Below are 15,002 nucleotides of genomic sequence, written 5' to 3'. Positions count from 1 at the left end.
TTATTTAGATTAACAATTTAATCTGATAGTTGAAATCAGTGATGTTTATAAATATGCATTTACAGAATTGGAAGAGCATATCAACATTTAAGAAAGAAGGGTTAATCTCAATAAAATGAGGCTGTTTTCTCAAGTTCGGGGCATTACTAAATTATATGTATCAATGATTGCTGTTGTGTGCATTATTTACAGTAGAATCCACTACATTTTCCCCTAAAGTTAATCTAAATTTAATAATACCTGATAGAAACAAATAAACAAGTGAAGTAGGTTCCAGTGAGGCTGTGTAGACGGGTTGGGGGAGATGCATTTCTTTTGGGAGAACAGAAACAGGCATATTCTCGGGCGGTTAGCTTTAGGAAAGAGTCTAGTGAAAGAGGGGAATGTGGAACTTGATTCGCTTAAAACCATCAATGCCTGCCTCCCCTTGGAAACTGTTTGAGTACTCCTCAGGACATATTTACCCCCAGTCTGAAAACTGCTACTCCAAAACATGCAAAATTCCCTAAGCAGTGGGTGGCTTCTAAGTGCTTACCTGGCTATTCATGTTTCCTTCCCTAAAAGTAGGTAAAAACACCACCGTTCCTGCTACTACGGGGACCTGAAGTGAGGACAACAGTTTACATCCAAACTATAAATCTAAGAGTTAGATCTAATCTAAAGTCTAATCTTAGATCTAATCTGTTTAAGTCAGGTCTAATCTAAGAGTCAGAACCAAAGTGTAATTTTAATAAGGCTGGGTGGTAGGTACACGATACTGTGTACTTGTCTGTATTTTGCAATATTCATGATACAAAAATTTCTAGAAAAGAATCTATTTTTTGTTATACGACCCTTTAGAGGTCATTTAGAGGGTCTCTAAAGGGTCATTTGGCAACATTTGTCTCAATTATAAATGCATGTACCCACTGACCCAGCAATTCCACTTCTAGGCATTTATCCTATGGAGAGATTAATAGGGATGTGCAAAGACTCATGTGCAGTGTTTGTTGAAACATTGTAACAGCAAGAGTCAAGAACAAAGTAATGAGCCGGCCTGTGGCGCAGTGGTTCAAGTTCTCCGTGCTCTACTTTGGCGGCCCCGGTTCGCTGGTTCAGATCCTGGGCGCGGACCTTACTCCACTCACCAGCCATGCTGTGGCAGTGTCCTATGTACAAAAGAGAGGAAGATTGGCACATCTGTGCCAAAAAAAGAAACAAAGTATATGCTCATCCGTAGGGATTTAATTGAATAAATTAGTGTACATCCATAAAACACTGTGTAGAATTCTACTGTATGGATGCATCATAATTCAGTCAGTTAAATCCCTATTGAGGTAGTTCCATACACACTGCTATGGAAAGGGGTCTAAGATATAATGAGAGAAAAGAGCAAGGAGCAAAACAGGATAATTGTGTGATTCTATTTGCTTTCTTTTTTAAATTAAACTTTTTAATATGAGATAATTGTAGATTCGCATGCAGTTGTAAAAAATAACACAGAGAGAACCCATGTACCCTTTACCCAGTTCCCCCCTGTGATAACCAGGATATTGAAATTAACACAGTCAAAATACAGAACAATTTCATCATCACAATGATCGTTCATGTTGCTCTCTTATAGCCACCCACAATGTTTTCCATTTCTATAATTTTGTCATTTCAAGAAGTTATATGAGTAGAATCATAGAGTATGTAACCTTTGGTATTGGCTCTTTTCACTGGTTAGTTCTCTGGAGATTCATCCAGGTTGGTGTGTGTATTGATAGTTTGTTGCTTCTTATTGCTGAGTGGTATTCCATAGGATAGATGAACCACAGTTTATTTAACCATTCGCCTGTTGAAGGACAGGTGGTTTGCTTTCAGTTTGGGGCTATTACAAATAAAGCTGCCATAAACATTTATTTACAGGTTTTTATGTGAACATAAGTCTTCATTTGTCTGGGATAAATGCCCAGAAGCGCAATTGCTGGGTCATATGATAGTTGCATGCTTAGTTTTTCACGAAATTGCCAAACTGTTTTCCAGAGTGGCTGTACCATTTTGCATTCCCACTAGTAATGTATGAAGTGATCCAATTTCTCTATATCCTGGCCACCATCTGACATTGTCAATATTTTTATTTTAGCCATTCTGATAGATGTTAGTGGTATCTCATTGTTGTTTGTGTGTGTGTGTGTGTGTGTGTGTGTGTGTGTGTGTGAGAGAGAGAGGAAGATCAGCCCTGAGCTAACATCCATGCCAATCCTCCTGTTTTTGCTGAGGAAGACTGCCCCTGGGCTAACATCTGTGCCCATCTTCCTCCACTTTGTATGGGACGCTGCCACAGCATGGCTTGACAAGCGGTGCGTTGGTGCGCATCCGGGATCCAAACCCCGGGCTGCTGCAGCAGAGCACACACACTTTCCTATAAATTTTAGAATAATCTTGTTTGTCTATATCTGCCAAAATCTTGCTAGGATTTCTATAGGAGTTGTGTGAAACCTATATATCACTTTGGGAATAACTGTCATCTTTACTGTGTTGTTTCCCAATCCACAAACACAATATGTCTCTCCATTTATGTAGATCTTTGATTTCTTTCATCAGGGTTGTGTGGTTTTCAGCATACAAATCCTATACATGTGTTGTTAGATTTACACCTATGTATTTCTTTTTTTTTTTTTTGAGCAATTGTAAATGGCATTGTAGTTTTAATTTTGGTGTCCATGTGTTCCCTGTTAATATATGGAAATACAATTTATTTTTCTATGTTTATCTTGTATCTTGCAACCTTACTGAACTAAATTATTGATTCGAGGAGGGGTTTTGGTGTGTGTTGTTTCCTTGGGATTTTCTATGTAGGCAATCATGTCATCTGCAAGTAGGGACAGTTTTATTTCTTCCTTTCCAATCTGCATGCCTTTTCTTTCCTCTTCTTGCCTTCTTGCACTGGCTGAAGTTCCACTGCTATGTTGAATAAGAGTGGTGAGTGGACATCCTTGCCTTGTTCCTAGTCTTAGGGGGAAAGCATTCAATCTTTCTCCACTAAGTTTGTGTTAGCTGTAGGTTTTCGTAAGTGGTCTTTAACAGGTTGAGGAACTTTTCCTCCATTCCTATTTTCTGAAAGTTTTTATCATAAATGGATGTTTAATTTTTTCAAATGCTTTTTCTGCATTGATTTATATGATCACACGGTTTTCTTCTTTATCCTGTTAATAGGGTAGATCACACTGATTGATTTTTGAATGTTGAACCAGCCTTGCATTCCTGCAATAAATCCCATTTGGTCATAGTAAACAACTCTTTTTAAATAATGCTGAATTCTATTTGCTAATATTTTGTTAAAGATTTTTGCAACTATATTCATGAGGGCTCTTGGTCTATAGCTTTTTCTCTTGTGACGTCTTTGTCTGATTTTGGTGTCAGGATAATAATAGCTTCATAATATGAATTAGGATGTGTTCCCTCTTCTATTTTCTGAAATAGATTGTTTAGAATTGCTGTTAATTCTTCTTTAAATGTTTGGTAGAATTTTCCAATGAATCCACTGGGCTTGGATATATCTTTTTGGGAGGAGCTTTATATTTATTTATTTTATTATTTATTTTTAAAGCAGTTTTAGGTTTACAGAAGAATTGAGCCCAAAATACACACAGTTCTCATATATCCTGTCTCCCCCTACCCCACCCCACACCCACACACAGTCCCCTATTATTAACATCTTGCATTAGTGTGTTACATTTGTTATAATTGATGAATGAATATCAATACATTATTATTAACATGTACTGTTATCTCAGTGTTGGCATCTATTTATTGTCTTTTTTCAGTTTGAGATCTTCCTGGTTCTTAGCACGATGAGGGGTTTTCAGTTGAAATCTGAACATTTTCATATTATGTTCTGAGACTCTGGATCTTATTTATTCTGTTTTAGCTTTCTCTGACACTGCTCTGGTGGAGGAGAGAAGGTCCTGCCTCATTACTGCGAGGTGGGAATAGTCCAGGTTCCCTACTAGGGCTCTGTTGACGCCTGAAGGCAGGAGTTGGGGGGAGGCTCCTCATTACTGCTGGTCACTGGTGAGACTTCCTTGTATAAGGGCTCCTCCTGGCTAACGTGTACAGATGGACTCAAGTAAACTCATTAGTCTCTGGTTCTGATTTTCTTTTATTTGAGTTTGAAAATTTAAGAAATAAACTGTATTCCAATGCATCCCACATATAGAGTTGAACTATTATTCCTGTTGTTGCGCCTACAAGAATTTAAATTTAAAAACTGAGGCTGAAAATAGGGTGCATGAAAAATCCCTCTGGCCTGTCTGGGTCTCCCTTGCTTCTAAAAATGATTTCTAGTCCATTTCTTCTCCTATATGTTGCTGTCCTCAATCAGCTTTGTCAAGCACATTTACATTTTGCCTCCTTCCTGACCTTGGGGCTTCGTTATGATTCCCTGACTGCTATCATCCTAGTTGAGTTTGGGTGGTTAGTTGCTGTGGCAGGTAGCCCTGTGCCTTCAGGTAATTAGTTCCTTCAGGCAATTAGCCTTGAAGAAGAGGAAGGACCCCTTTCATTGCACCAACATAATAAAATTAACTGTGGCACCAATCTGATCATGTGACTTCCTGCCCAACCCTCTTCCCTGGATTCACATCACCTGTGATGAAGCCTAAATTGGTAGCATGCCAGCAGTTGTGCTCAGATCCTGCATTCTGGCCCAGACTTACCCAAGTTCCCTTAGACATTATTTTCTAGCAATTCTCCCATTATTTGTAGCTCCTCGAATATGGTGGGGCCTCTCAGGTCCTGTACATGACAAAAGAATAATTTATCCCTAACTTGGAAAAAGGCACAATGATGACTGCTTGGCTTTCTGATATGAAGGTAGAGCATTTTCCAATGAGCCTCGTGGCTCTCATATGATACTATCAAATACTGCTCTGTGGTCAAGGTCTATTTGGCCAACCATTCAGGACAGCCTGGTCCTCAACCTCATAGAGTTCACAGTTTAGCAAGGAAGATAAAATGAAAAAAAAAATAACCACACAAATGAGTATTTAAAAACAATTATGATGAGCAACATGAAGGAGAGGTACAGGATGCAATGAAGATCTGTTACCACCCAAAGCTGGGAGGGGGCGTTGGGGGAGGTTGTCTGCCCACCGCAAGACATGTCAATAGTCAAGAGGCAAGATGGTAAGAAAGAAAGGACTTTTTATTACAGCTTGCTAGCAAGAGGGAAGATGGCTGACTAATGTCCTAAAAAAACCATCTTACAGAACAAAGACTACAGGCCAGTTATATATGGGACTGGTTGTCTTGACATGAGTGCAGCCATATTTGGCCGCTCCTTTGACCTACAGCCACCAGCACACAAAGAAATATAAAGCTGCTTTCTGTGTGGTGGGAACTGGCCTTTTTCCTGGGAACTGGCCTTTCTCCCATGGAGATAGTTGCAATTTGTAACATTTCAAGGTTCCTTGGGTGTCCTAGCTCGGGACAGACTGGCCATCTGTGTCAGGCTGGGACGATAACCGGGAAAAACAACGCACGTACACAACTGCTGGGCTGGGATGATAGCCAGGGGGTTCAGTGCACGTACGCCACTAATAACCATTTGTGCATGGGAACACTAAATGCTTGCTCTGCAAACTCTGTAACTGCTTAGTCTAGAAATTACTGATGCTATAAAAACTGCTGGAAACTGAGGCCTGGTGAGAGTTTCACCTGTGGAGGGGACACCTGGCCCAGGACTTCTGATGATGAGATTCCGGCCCAGCCGTGTCAATTGAAGGGACTTGACCCGGCAGTGGGGCATGGATGTTGTGAGTAACCGATCTGATGTGTTCTCTTTTCGGTCAACCTGGTGTTTCTCTTTCTGGTTGATTTGTGTCATTTCCCTTCAGTCAATTTGGTGTTTCCCTTTCCGATCCATCTGACGTTTTTCTCTCTCATTATATAACCTATTCAGATCTGCCGCTATCTCAGTCGATCTGGTGTTTCCCTTTCCGATCGAGCTGGTGTTTTTCCCTCTTATTATTTGACCTATTTGGATCTGTTTGCAGACTATCGCCTTTATTCTCCTCTATATGATAAAATATACCTTCAGTCCATTTGTTTGGAGTGGAAAGTTTCTTTTATGTCTCCAATCAAATCCCCTCAACCTCGCATAACACTGGTCTCCAGGTGGGGGAGGCAGCTGGTCTCCAGGTGGAAGCATCCGTCTGATCTCCAGGTGGGGGCACCCATCTGGTCTTAGTTCCTGATAGTCTTTTGTTTTACTGGATATCAGAGACCAGAGCAATGCTCTATGCCCAGATCTTTCAGTTGTCACTGATGATGGCTATCAGCATAGACTTTCTGCCTGGGAGTCATCACATTCCTAAGGAACTCAAAAGAACGAAGTTATAGTCACTGGGAGGGGCCATAAAATCCACAAAGCATGTCTGGGTTGGTTAGTCAGGGGTCATTCAAAGTTACAATATGGTTTCTTTTCTACAATATGGCTTACCTTATGTCAACCTTGTATTGAGTTGGTATCAGATCCATTAAGAGGTTCTAGTCCTAATCTAGTCTGCAGTGTTGGGAAAGGCTTCCCTGGGAAGGGACATTTAAACCGACAGCTGAAGTTTCCACAGTCACTAGCCAGGTTCAGGGGAGAGAAAATGTGCAAAAGAGCATTCCATGAAGGTAGAACAGCACAGGTGAGTGCACAGAGACAGACATGCACAGAGGGAAGATGACGTGAAGACACACAGAGAGAAGACAGCCATGTAACACCAAGGGTCATCAGCAAGCATTTGTACCAAAAATTCACTGGAAGGGCCTTTAATGAGCCACCAACCAATCTCCATCAGCTTCTCAAACCCTTCCCAAAATGAACATAGAATTTAAAAAAATAAAGAATTTTTGCAAACACTGTTTGTTTGTTTGTTTGCTGAAGAAGAGTCACCCTGAGTTAACATCTGTTGCCAATCATCCTCTATTTTGTATTTGAGCTGCCACCACAGCATGGCCACTCACAAATGGTGTAGGTCCACACCTGGGAACCAAACCTGGGCTGCTGAAGCGGAGCACGCCAAACTTAACCCCTAGGCCACCGGGGCTGGCCCTGCAAACACAGTTTTGAGATAAATTTCCAGTATCATTCTTCCAATCCTATTGTGTCCCCTAAAGCGCTATTATATTTTTGATCTGCCCCAAGAGGAAAGGTTTACATCGAAGAAATGCAAGCAAGTTCAAACTGAACCACAAGCATCACCTTTTAAAAAATGTTCTGTAGCCACTCCCCATCAGAGAAATTTCCGCTGACTCTTCATCCAGCCTCGACTTTCTTTGGCTGGTCTTTCTCTCTATACAGACCTTTTCTTTTCATCTATCTCCCTTCTTTCCTCTCTTAAGAAAGCAAATTCCTCTCCTAGTCCTGTGTAGGGCAGTTCAGCAATCCTCCTTTGTTGCTTTGGCTGATGCCCATATGCTCTCAGCTCCCATCTCCTAACCTCAAAGAACCCATAAGATATTTTTCTTAAAGACCATTCCAGTCCTTAAGAGGAACATACTTGCTGGCTATTAAAATAATAAGCTTTCACCTGGATCCCAGGTGTGTTTTTTCGGTTTCATTCCCTTTACAAACTGTAATGAAAAAAAGAAACATTCGTGTTTGCCCTAATCAAAGACCATCTAGTGTTGAAAGCCAGATTATAGAACACTTACTCACAGCTTGTCACACTTACACCACACTTGTCAACACTTGTAGCCACCATAAGTGACCCATTGTTTGATGATTCTTGTGTCACAAGAGCAGTTTGGGGGTTCCCTAACTTGGTGAGCCTTTGCTTATATCATCAAAAGCTTCCACCCTGGAAATAATATTGGTTTAGAAAATAGGTGAAATAATATGTGTTTCAGAGTCAAGTGCTAAGACATTTTAAGAATGGGCTTCTAAAATCCACCTGGGGTCTACTCTCACTTTTTTTATAGCTGATTTTTTCCCTACATTTTATTATAAAAATTTTCAAGCATAGTGAAAGGTTGACAAAATTTTGTAGTGAACACCCGTATATCCACCACCCATATTCCACCATTAACATCTTACTGTGATACGTGCTTTATCACATATTTGTCCATCTATTCATTCCTCTTTCCATCCATCAATCCATCTTATATTTTGGATGCATTTCAAAGAAAATTGTTCACATATATTGGTACACTTCCCACTAAACTCCTCAACACGCATATCATTAATGCAAGGTGAATTTGTGTTTACAGCTTTTTTCCTTTTGAGGCAAAATTTGCATATTATGAAATGCACAAATCTTAAGTGTACATTTGCTGAGTTTTGACAAATGTGTACATCTGTGTAACCCAGCACCTATCAAAATATACATCACTGTTACCCCAGGAAATTCTTTCAGCTCCCCTCTCTGTCAATGCCTGCCTTTTGTCCCCCGAGGGCAACCATAGTTTCTTTTTTTTTTTTTAAAGATTTTATTTATTTTATTTTTTCCCCCCAAAGCCCCAGTGGATAGTTGTGTGTCGTAGCTGCACATCCTTCTAGTTGCTGCATGTGGGACTCGGCCTCAGGATGAACGGAGAAGTGGTGCCTCGATGCGCACCCGGGATCCAAACCCGGGCCGCCAGCATCGCAGCGCGTGCACTTAACCACCAAGCCACAGGGCCGGCCCGCAACCATAGTTTCTAGTTGATGTTTATACCACCGTTTTATCAGGCAATTCCCTGGGCCCTACCTGTATCTCCATCATCCCTACTGGATAAGCCCATCCCATGAGATAAGAATGATAATAATTTTAAAGTTATAGAATAATGTTTGTAACCTTGTATGCAATAGTATCACTTCTATTTCATCTTTGAAAAATAATCCCAAATATGAAAAATAGTATACGCAAAAATATAGATATTTATAATAGTGTTATTTTTGCAGTAAAAAAGTGAAACCCTAAAAGTCTAACATAGTGACACAGAACAACTTGGAAGCTTTAGATAGGAAAAGCTTAGGATAATGTTTGTTACTATCAGTGCAAATAATCCATAGTCAATCTATAAGTCAAAATTGGGGTGAATATATTATGAGCCAAGTTCAAGGACTATAGCCCAGGGCACCAAAGAAGTGGGGTGTACAGACTGTCTTGGAACAAAGAGTTTACAACACATATGACAGGAATATCTCTTTTACTGCTGTCACGAGACACTTAGCTAGCACAGCAGGTCAGTGGTCAGCAGGTCAGTGGTCACAAGGTGAGCACAGCAGGTTGGTAATTAATCCTTAGTTCCCAGGAAGAAATGCTTATCTTTAAAGAAATGCTGATATGGGGGGAGTTATAGCCCTATCTATAAGGGCATCATTCTTGTCTTTGGGACATTGTAAATGTTTAAAGCAGATGTACAATGCATGCTTAACAGGCCTTTTTGGAAAAACAAGGTCAGGTGGAATTAGTTTTAAACCAAATGGCTTCCTCATAGACTCCAATATATACTATTGCTTTTCATTTATTTATCCGTTACATAGTTATTTCTTTTTTACCAAGGGTGTAACTTTTGTTTTTTACTAAGGTCACGGTAGTTTATAAAATCATGTAAATTTCAGGTATACATTATTGTATTTCAGCTTCTGTATAAACTGCATTGTATTCACCACCAATAGTCTACTTTCCATCCGGCACGGTACACGTGCCCCTCTACCCCTTTCACCCTCCCCCTACCCCCTTCCCCTCTGGTAACCACCAATCTGTTCTTGTCTGCGTGTTTGTTTATCTTCCATATGAGTGAAGCCATACGGTATCTGCCTTTCTCTGTCTGACTTATTTCTCTTAGCATGATGTCCTCAAGGTCCCTCCATGTTGTCGCAAATGGCACAATTTTGTCTTTTTTTTTATGGCTGAGTGGCGTAACTTTTATGTATATCTTTCAAATGTTTCTCCCGAGTCCCATTCCCAGTATCGGCATTATGGGATTTTACAGGAAAGGAAGAGTTGTGGTTGTAGGTACTTTGTTTTTCTGTTTTGTTTTTTGTCTTGCGCCCTTTTGAAACAGAGTATTTGAAGTAACCTGACCATCACACAGCCTCTGCCTAATCTTGTTTCCTAGCTCTGTGAGGTGAGTTATTTAGTACACCCTAAAATAAAAATTACCTTTATACACACACACACACACACACACACACACACACACACACACACGCACATAGGAAAACATCTCTCCCATCCTTTTCCTCCCTTCCCCTTAGCAAACCTCCACTGAGATCTCCAAAAATGACTGTTGTGAAGACAAAGTTAACAACTCAGAATTATGCCAGTGACAAATTATCAAGAAAGAAAAAAACAGAATAAAAAAAAAAGAAGTAAAAGACTAGAGGAAAAAAATATCCCAAAAGCTAGCAATGGTTATATAGGATCTAAAATTTTTTTCAAATTTCCAAAATGTCCATAATATACGTAATTTTATAAGAAACATAATTTTAAGAACAAATCTGTGAAAATGGAATCCCCCGGTTTCCAACGACCAGCTGGTTCAGACTTAATCTGATTTGGGGCAGGTGCAGCGGTTCTTGAAATGCCCGGCCTTTTGTTAGGGAAGGAAGGGATAGGCGGGGCAAGAAGGACGGTCCTCGTGGTGATTTCTCTGTCGCACAACCCAAGTCAAATAAATGCATTAAACGCCTCTTCCTCTCGGCTCCGTCCACAAAAAGGCAAAGAACGACGTGGTAGGGCAGACAGAACACCCCGAGCGCCGTTGCACGTGTCCTGGTGGGCCCGCCCAACAGAGGGCGCCCAGGACACTGCTAGCCGCCTCGCCCACCCAGGCCCCGCCCACACCTCCCCCGCCCCGCCCACGCCCCGCCCCGGCCCCGCCCGCCGCCGTCACGTGGTGGGGCGCCGGGTCCAGCCTGTTGCTGATGCTGCCGCGGGGTATTCGTCATGGAGCTGGCGCCGCGGAGCTCTCCGGTTCCTCTGCTGCTGCTGCTTCTGGGCCTGAGCACGGGTAGGTTTGGGTAAAATGTGAATCAGCGGGCCTCTTTCTGTCTCCAGGGATGAGAGTCTGTTAGTGAGTTTGTGCTTTTTAAAGCAAATCTCTTTGCCCCGGTTTGTATGTTGCGTAATTACATTGCATTTGAACCTCACTCGTTTTTAAAATTTTTTTTTTTTATTCAAAGTGCTTTTTCTGTCCTTTTCTGGCTCTGGGTGGTCTGGTGCTCCTTTCTTCCCTACGCCTAGAGAGAAGCAGTTGTGGGAAACATGTGATTTGGAGAAACTGCTGATCAATGAGGTTTCCACGATCGTAAGGCCACCTCCCTTTTCCTGCCGGGATTGGCTGTTAAATGGGATTATGAGGTCTTCTTATTTTCAGCTGAAGCTTGTGGTCCAAAAGACCCTGAGAAATCCTACCATGAATGGGACGTTTCACTGACATAAGGCCTTTCTCCCTCTCCTTGATCAGAAGAGACAAAGTAACATGCCCCCTCACCGCGATCCTTTTGGTAAAAACAAATTCGTGTTTAATAGGATGACTTGCAAGTTGATTTTTAGTCTTTTCTTTCAGCACAGTAGCTCCTGGTCTAAATCAAGAACTGAGAATTGGAACTGGCCGCAAACTTGTCTTGTGATCTTAGGCAAGTTGCTTAACAGTTCTTGTTTTCCCTTTTGTAAAGTGGGGATCATCTGGCCTTTCAGCTTGTGTCTGAAAAATGTTGTCAAATATGTTGACCCCCATATTTTAACAGTGGTCACTGCCAGGGAAAGGAGGAGTGCCAGAGGTTAGGTCAAAAGAGACCCAAGCCTTATCTGTCATTTTCAAGGAGACTATAATCTCGTGTTACTTGTAGATAATATTCTAGATGTTTATTTTGCTCCTCAAGCCACTATCTCGTTTTCTTAACCTCCATCCTTATCACTTACCAAACAGCATTGTCTCCTCATCTACTGCCGTCTCTTCTTCTAGAGACCAGTTTTTGTTCTTTTACTTGCCACAGGGGCTTGAAATTTAAGAAAGGAGGCGGTAGAAAGCAGAAAACTCCAGTCGCCAAGGGTCACCCCTCTTATCACCTTTTAACATCAGCCTTTTTTTACCCATAGAATGGTATTTGAGAAAAAAAGATACTGTAACTTGAAAGTTGTTACCTTAGCAAAGGTGACATAGAAAATGTATTTAACCTACTCTTTTCCGATACGTATTTTACAGATGCTAGAAAAGTTAACTAGGGAAAATTGGAGTTGTGGGATTAAAGGACACAGGTACATATATATATATATACACACACACACATATACACACATGGCTTTTGATATATTTTTTGCCAAATTGCCTTCCCCAAAAGTTATGCCACTGTGCACTCTTGCCACCAGTGCTGAGGGCCAGTCTCCTGTCTCCTGTGGACATGGAGCACCTGCCATCAGTTTTTGCCTATCAAATAAGCAAAGATTTTTTTTTAGTGACCTTATTATTGCTTTAATTTTCATATCTTTGAATATTAGTGATGTTAACCATTCTTTCACATATTTATGAGTCATTCATATTTCCTTTTTCATAAATTATTTCCTCACAGCCTTTACCCATTTAACTGTTAGGATCTTCCATTTTTTTTTAATTGATCTACATGAGTAAGGAAAATTACCCTTTTTCATATTTGTTGCAGATCTTTCTTTGTCATGTGCCTTTTATTTTTGACGTACAGAAATTTTATTGTACAGAAATGTAACAAGTTTCTGTCCTCAACTCTGTTGAGATTTGTCTTATAGTCCCTGGGGTATGCTTAAATCATTTATTTGCCCATCCAGAGGTCAGAAAAACATTCAACTGTATTTTCTTATGTTTTTTTAATATTTAAATTTTAAAATTGAAATACTTGGTTCACTTGGAATTTATTTTGGTTTATAGTGTTAAAAGAAGACTACATTTCTATTTTTTTCCTTCAAAAAAGTTAGCAGTTGTTCCAGAATAATATAGTGAAGAATGTTGGCCCCACTAATTTGTTATACCTCTTTAATCATATAGTAAATGAGATATAAAAGCCAGCATGCTGCATTTTGAGATTTTTCTTTTTCCAAAAATGTGCATCTCTGCCTTTTTTTAAAACAGAGTTATAAAAGTGTTTCATGCTCATTGTTAAAAAATCTAAACATTACGGAGAGTGTAGAGGAAAAAGTGCAAGTCCCCCGCCTCCTATGCTACTATTAAGAAATTTGTTTTTTCATAACCGAGGATTTTTTCCTTATCTCCACAATATATTGGAGTGAATAAATTGCCTAAAATATAAACCAAATCATCTCTAGCCTAGCATGGCCATCTCTCTTATGCTTGGAATTTACCTAGGTGTTAGACATTCTTCAGGAAAACCAAACTGTGCTTCTGTTTCAGGAGCTGTCATCGACTGGCCCGAAGAGGACGGCAAGGAAGTATGGGATTATGTGACTATCCGGAAGGATGCCCACATGTTCTGGTGGCTCTATTATGCCACCAGCCCCAGCAAGAACTTCTCAGAACTGCCCCTAGTCATGTGGCTTCAGGTAAAAGTGGCTTTGCTGCCTGGCCAGGGTCCAGGCCAGGTTTCTCCACTTATCACTTGGCTTACTCTGAGAGCTCACAGCTCAGGGGTGAAAGACTGATCTGGTCCAACAGTCAGCTGGGGGGTCTTCTAGGCTTGGGGACTCGGTGTCCTTCTGAGACAGGCAAAGGCAATGGTGTAGCCAAGAAGGCCAAATCAGAAGGTGGGGGGTTCTAGCCTTTTGCTGGGGTCTTTTTTTTTTCCCCCCCCCAAGCCCCAGTAGATAGTTGTATGTCACAGTTGCACATCCTTCTAGTTTCTGTATGTGGGATGCGGTCTCAGCATGGCTGAGGTGCGTCGGTGCACGCCCGGGATCCGAACCCCGGGCCGCCAGCAGCAGAGCACGCGCACTTAACAGCTAAGCCACGGGGCCAGCCCTGCCGGGGTCTTTTTATGCTGAGCCCAGGCAGTGGCAGGAACCCTTCCTGGAAGCTCCTGAAGACACCTTTGACTGTATGCTGATACAAAGTGTTTTGAAAGATTCCAAAGCAAAGACCAGTCTTTCTTCTCCTTCTCCCTCTCCTCTCAGTCCTCCCCTAGACCCTAACTTCTTGCCCTCAGAAAAGCTGACCCTTTGAAAGGTCTCAGCCTTTTGTTTCTTAGTGTTAGATGCTGGGCCATGTCCTTCTCCCTAAGTGTGTTTGCATTTTAATCTTGGGCTCTGATTGTAGGATGGAAGGCAGGGAACTGGATGAAAGGTATTTGGGGGCAGGGAGAGAATCCTTCCTTGCATTCCTAATCTAGCCAGAGGTGACCCACACCCACCTGGAAGACCAATCTCTAGGGAGGGGTTGAGGAACACAGTCTTGCTTCAGCCTTTGGAAAGTGTAGGCACAGCCCAGCTGGGGCTCCAGGTTGCTCACCAGTAAATAGGGCATCCTGGTTCTCACCTGCATGAGATGCAAATGTCACTTCCTCCAAAAATGTCAGTACTTTATTCATGAGCAGCCTCGCAGGCCAGGCCGTGCAGACTTTCTGGTGAGGTAGAGAGAAGGTGAGCAGGTTGCAAGGAGGGCCTTTATCTCTTAGGATTATCACAGTGTCTCCTTTGAGGGCTGGAGGTGAGGCTCAGCCTGAGGGTGCAGATGTGAAAATGCCTCAGAAGAAGAACCCGTATATGTGTGCCAGGGAACTTCTGTCCCTCCTGTGTGGCTGGGCATGAAGATGCAGCACGATTGTCAGGAGAGGCAAGCAGTGGACAAGCCTAGGTCGGCCAGACACGAGACCTGGGTTCTCCATGCCGTCCTGCCGCTTACAGCTATGGCAAGACACTTCCCTTTGGGCTTTGGTTTTCTGATCTGGGGAATTTCAGTGGTTTTCAAGTTTTTTATTAATCAGCAGAACTTTTTCCACCCCCAAGTGAAAGCTTATGGAGCCAAAGCAGCAGAAAGCAGAAGTGCTGAGGCTGGGGAGGGGGTAGGGTGCCGAATCCCACCTGCTCAGCCTCCCCTTTGTCACACGCTGCGCCTCAGGCACTCTCTGGGCTCTC

The 15,002-nt window shown here is 41.8% G+C and overlaps 1 protein-coding gene across 1 annotated transcript in view; it reads left to right on the top strand.

The window, feature by feature from the left end:
* Nucleotides 1–10,852: 10,852 nt before the first annotated feature.
* Nucleotides 10,853–15,002, top strand: part of SCPEP1 (serine carboxypeptidase 1) — a 28,065-nt gene continuing 23,915 nt past the window's right edge. The window contains exons 1-2 of the mRNA XM_087440941.1: nucleotides 10,853–10,953; nucleotides 13,327–13,475. Coding sequence (XP_087297067.1) covers nucleotides 10,890–10,953; nucleotides 13,327–13,475 — 213 coding nt within the window. The 5' untranslated portion in view covers nucleotides 10,853–10,889. The remainder of the gene's footprint in view (nucleotides 10,954–13,326; nucleotides 13,476–15,002) is intronic.

Source organism: Ceratotherium simum, chromosome 16 (genome assembly GCF_057802395.1).
Source record: "Ceratotherium simum simum isolate JZ-2026a chromosome 16, ASM5780239v1, whole genome shotgun sequence".
NCBI lineage: Eukaryota > Metazoa > Chordata > Mammalia > Perissodactyla > Rhinocerotidae > Ceratotherium > Ceratotherium simum.
Note: the sequence above shows the minus strand (reverse complement) of the source record. Positions and strands in the feature narration are given on the sequence as shown.